Source organism: Myotis brandtii, unplaced genomic scaffold, assembly GCF_000412655.1.
Source record: "Myotis brandtii unplaced genomic scaffold, ASM41265v1 scaffold573, whole genome shotgun sequence".
In the NCBI taxonomy this organism is placed as follows: Eukaryota; Metazoa; Chordata; class Mammalia; order Chiroptera; family Vespertilionidae; genus Myotis; species Myotis brandtii.
The window spans coordinates 2,485,303-2,489,828 of record NW_005370145.1 but is presented as its reverse complement, the minus strand read 5'-3'; the positions used below and the strand labels follow the sequence as shown (position 1 = coordinate 2,489,828).

General features: G+C 58.1%; 1 protein-coding gene across 5 annotated transcripts in view; it reads left to right on the top strand.

The window, feature by feature from the left end:
* GAS7 (growth arrest-specific 7) overlaps positions 1-4,526 on the top strand; it is a 208,312-nt gene that overhangs the window by 181,686 nt on the left and 22,100 nt on the right. For all 5 annotated transcript variants that reach the window (XM_005878809.2, XM_005878811.2, XM_005878805.2 and 2 more), the window contains exon 6: positions 3,034-3,123. In XM_005878809.2, coding sequence (XP_005878871.1) covers positions 3,034-3,123 — 90 coding nt within the window. The remainder of the gene's footprint in view (positions 1-3,033; positions 3,124-4,526) is intronic.

Here is a 4,526-nt window from a genome sequence, read left to right as displayed (position 1 = left end):
CCTTGACCCCACTTGTATTACCGAATATCACCCCCTCCGAGATCCCTCCCCTTCACGCAGCCCCAGCGCCCCATGCTCACCCAGTGGTAGATTCCTCCCAAGTACTGCAGTTACTTATTCCTTGTATCCCTTCCTCACGGGGCTGTAAAAGCGTGAGGGCAGAGACTCTACCTGCTGTTTCCAGCCTCCAGTCATCACACCTGGAAGCACTGAGCACCGCCAGGTGCCCAAGCTGGGCCAGGCACGCGGGAGAGAGCAGGAAGAGAGACGGGAAATGAACAGTCACGAGAAGTGTGATTACAAATGCACACGTACAGGGTGCTGGGAAGGTCTAGCCGCGTGCACCCTCCGCGTACCGTCCACGTGGCATGTGGACGAGCAGGGGGTCCGCTGAGCAGCCAGCAGGGTGGTTGAGGGGTGAGCTCTGTTGTCATCCTCTGCATTCAAATACGTGCCTGGGCGATCCTCACATCAAACGAGGCCAGTGTTGCCCAGCCCGTGGGGCTCCTGGGAAGATGAAGTGAGAATCCCTGCGAAGCTCTTGGCAGGGCGCCTGGGTGAGGGCTCCCCGGGAATTGCAGGAGGCACCACTGCCTCCTGGAGGGCAGCCGGTGCAGTTCCGGAGACGCCCACCAGGGGGCGCAGGGCTCTGAGGATGCGGAGAAACCCCCCTGGGAGAGCTGGGAGTTGACAGAGGCAAGAACAGCTACCCTGGGGCCCCGGGCCAGCCCATCCCAGGACCAGTGTCCCCACAGAGTGGCAAAAGCCACCGAGGGAGGAGGCCTTACCCTCCCTGATCTCCCCCTACCCTCCCCCCAACTCAGCTAACTCTCCTTCAGTGGTTGCTCCAGGGGCACAGGCCGACCCCTTGCCTTCCAGATCCCGACCCAGCACTAGAGAAGATGCTGGTCCCACCCCCAGTGCCTTCAGCCTCCAAATTCCGTGATTCTTAGTCCTCAATCCAATGTCAGCTAACCTATCATTAAATCTGGGTGACATTTTCACGGACAGCATTATTAAGTAAAATAAAGATGCACTGTGATCACCGTGCTTTGTTGAAACACGTGAAGTGAGGACTGTGGGAAACTTCAGAATCCATCCCTCGTTTCCATGGCTGCTGCGAGAGAGACCCTGCCACAGGGGTCGCCAGAGCCATGAGCACACCTTGGGGTAGAAGCCCGAAAAGGGGGCCTGGGGACTGCTGCCCGCTCCTGGGCATGGAGAGGCCGGCCCTCCCCCAAGCAGGCCCCGCAGGTCGCTGGCACCTCCTGGTTCATAGGTCGACACTGACCTCAATCACTGGCACCTGGGGTCCCCGGGGGAGCAGCATTGGAAGGAAACGCCCCGCCCCGGGGGGTGCCTCGGCCTCCACGTTGGCCTTGGTGGGATTCAGTGCCTCTCCACCAGGGATGTTTGGGCCATGCGTGCCCCTGATCCTTCCTGCCTGTCCTGCTTCCTTCAGGGTGGGAATCGCGCCCAGACTTCAGCCCCATTTCTGGGGGGAGGGGCTCCTTCTCTTGGCTGGACTCTCCCACACTCTCCTTGCAGGACCATAAGCGAGGCCTGGCCCCCGGCAGCCAGCGGGGCGGGGGGTGGGGGTGTGGATTTACTTCCAGCCGCCCTCCCGACCCTGGAACAGGCCATGGCTGGGACCTACGGGCCTGACCCAGCGGGCAGAGGGGCTGGCTTGCCTACATTGTTGTTGACATCATTACTATTAGCCTTGGATTCATTGGCCAACATTTCAAAACTGAGACACTTCACATCAGATTCCCGATTTGAAGCTCCTCGGTCATCGCATAACCTGACAAGGATGGGCTCCTCACTCTGTCTTGATAACAGTTGCTGGGGGTGAGAGCAGTCCACCCCTTGGGCTCAGATGGAGCTCCGTAGACCCCCACCCCTTCCCGAAGCAGAGGCTGGTCTTTCCCGCCCCGCCCTGAGCTGCAGCTCCTGACACAGGGCACCTCCCTTGTTGTGTGAGCTGCCTGGCCTCGGAGTCTGTGCCTCTGTTCGAAGCTGGGGCTTTTCTGCACTGTTCTTACCTTGACCGTGTGTGGTTCCACTTCAGCAGCTGGGGCGCAGGGAGGGGTTAAAGATGGATAGGGCAGGACTCAGGCCTGGTGGGACTCTCCCGCAAGGAACACAAATTAGCCGGCTCCATGGGAGGGGCCAGGCTCCATGGGAGGGACCGGGCTCCATGGCGGGGACCCGGCTGGACGCGACATCAGCAGGAGCAGTAGAAAGCCACTCCGCCAGGCAGGGAGAGCAGGGCTGCGGGACCAGCTCAGCCAGGGTCTGAGCCCATCCCAGCATCTGCACTGCACTGTCCAGCAGGCTCCTGGGTGAGCACCGCAGCCTCTCTGTTCGTAGAATACATTGTATGAGATCAAATTCACAGGGTAACTCTTCACCCCTGACCTCCGACCACAGAATTCCTTTCCCCGGGAGCAAACAGTGTTATCAGCCACAGAAGTATTCCATAAGTAAATAACCAAAGGTGTATATGCCCCCCTTTAACACAAATGGTGGCGTACAGTCATATCCTGCACCTGCTCCCTCCCCTCCCCACTCAGTCTGTCCTGACATCCTGCTTAGAAGCCACTTCCCTGGATGCCCGCCTGTCTCCTGCTTTGCTGACCCACCCCCTGCTGGTGGACAGAGGACCTGTGTCCAGCCTTTTGCTGTTACAGAGGGTGCTGGGGGCAGGCACCCTGCCGGGTGCACACCTGTGAAACGCACCTGTAGGCTAGACTCTTCGAGTGCACTCGCTGGGCCGAAGGCTCTGATGTTGGCAGTTTTGATAGACGCTGTCAGTCCGCCCCCCAGAGAGTTTGTACCAAGGGCAGCCCTCTAGGGTGGGTGTGAGTACTGGTGCCCCCATTTGACATGTTGGCCCTGGAGCATCTCGAGATCCCGTGTGCGTTCTCTCACGCTGACCCGCCCGGCGCCTCTGCAGCGCTGTGTCCGGGAGCAGAGCCCTCCCAGCCTCCCAGCCCTCAGCCCTCGTTTCTCCCTGTCCTGTGCCTGCAGATCAACTGTGTGACGTTCCCTCACCCGGACACGATGCCGGAGCAGCAGCTGCTGAAACCAACCGAGTGGAGCTATTGCGACTATTTCTGGGTAAGTGGTGCCTCAGTTTCCCCCACACTGTGCCCCAAGGACCAAGAATGAACCCCTCGGCGGGCATGAAGGGCCTTGAGCTCAAAGCAGAGGGGCCTCTCCTGTTGAAACCTAAAGGACTGGTGGGAGAGTTAGCATCTGAGGTGGGAAGTTAAGACCCTCTGGAGTCCAGAATGTTCCATAAGTCTCAGAGAATTGATAGGGTTTTCATTCGTGGCAACACGGAAACCCGGGCAGAAAGCAGGTAAGCTAGGCGGTCCCTTTCTCTGCTGCTGGGTAAAGGCAGGAGACTAGAGTCCACTCCAGGGAAGGAATCTGGGCTCCAGACCTGCTCTGTCACTTGTGGGCGACCTGGGACAGGTGCCTCACCCCGGGGCTTCCCTGTTTCCGTCGAAGTCAGGAGGTTGGGCTTAAGGATGTGTAGAGAGCTCCAGATTCTGGGGTTCCAGGGCCTTTGCAAATTGTTCAGTGGGGACAAAGTTTCCATTTCCCAAGACAAAGAAAAGTTCTGGAGATGATGGTTGTACAACAATGTGAATACTTAATGCCACTGAACTACACACTTAAAAATGGCCAAGATGGTAAACTTCATGTTATGTGTGTCTTTCCACAAGTCAACATCTCTTGACAAATGCACAGCCCAGCTCCTCAGAAACTGGTAGAAGTCTTGGTCATTTTCTTTTCTTTTACTAGAGGCCCAGTGCATGAAATTCGTGCACTGGTAGGGTCCCTAGCAGCTGCCGGCTGACAGCCGGGTACTCCCTCTCTTCCCCCAGCTGGCCCCGCCCCCTGGTCGAACTCCAGACGAACTCCTGGTCGAGGGGACCATTTGCATACTACCCTTTCATTATATAGTATTTTTACTGATTTCAGAGAGGAAGGGAGAGGGAGAGAGAGATAGAAACATCAATGATGAGAGAGAATCATCAATCGGCTGCCTCCTGCACGCCCTACACTGGGGATCGAGTCCACAACCCAGGCATGTGCCCTGACCAGGAATCGAACCATGACCTCCTGGTTCATAGGTCGACACTCACCTCAACCACTGAGCCACGCCGGCTGGGCATCACCACCCCTTTCCATTCCCCTCTCCTAAAGTGTCCATTCTGGGGTCTTAGAGGTGCAACCCGTTCCCATTTCAAGGGGCGGGGCCTGAGGACGCACCAGGATGGAGAAGCCCTGACCCAGTCACACAGCGGCTGAGCTGACCCCGCACCTCTGTGAGGTCGCAGGCCATACTTTTAACTCCTTCCATTAAATACCAAAGCATTTGACCCTGGTTCCTGGTGGTAAAGGTTGGGATGGGGGAGGCACACCCAGCACCTGGGCGGCTCCGAGAGCTGTGAGGGCAGGTGCCCGATGAATGTCCCGTAGGGAAGGCCATGGGGGCAGCAGGGCAGGAG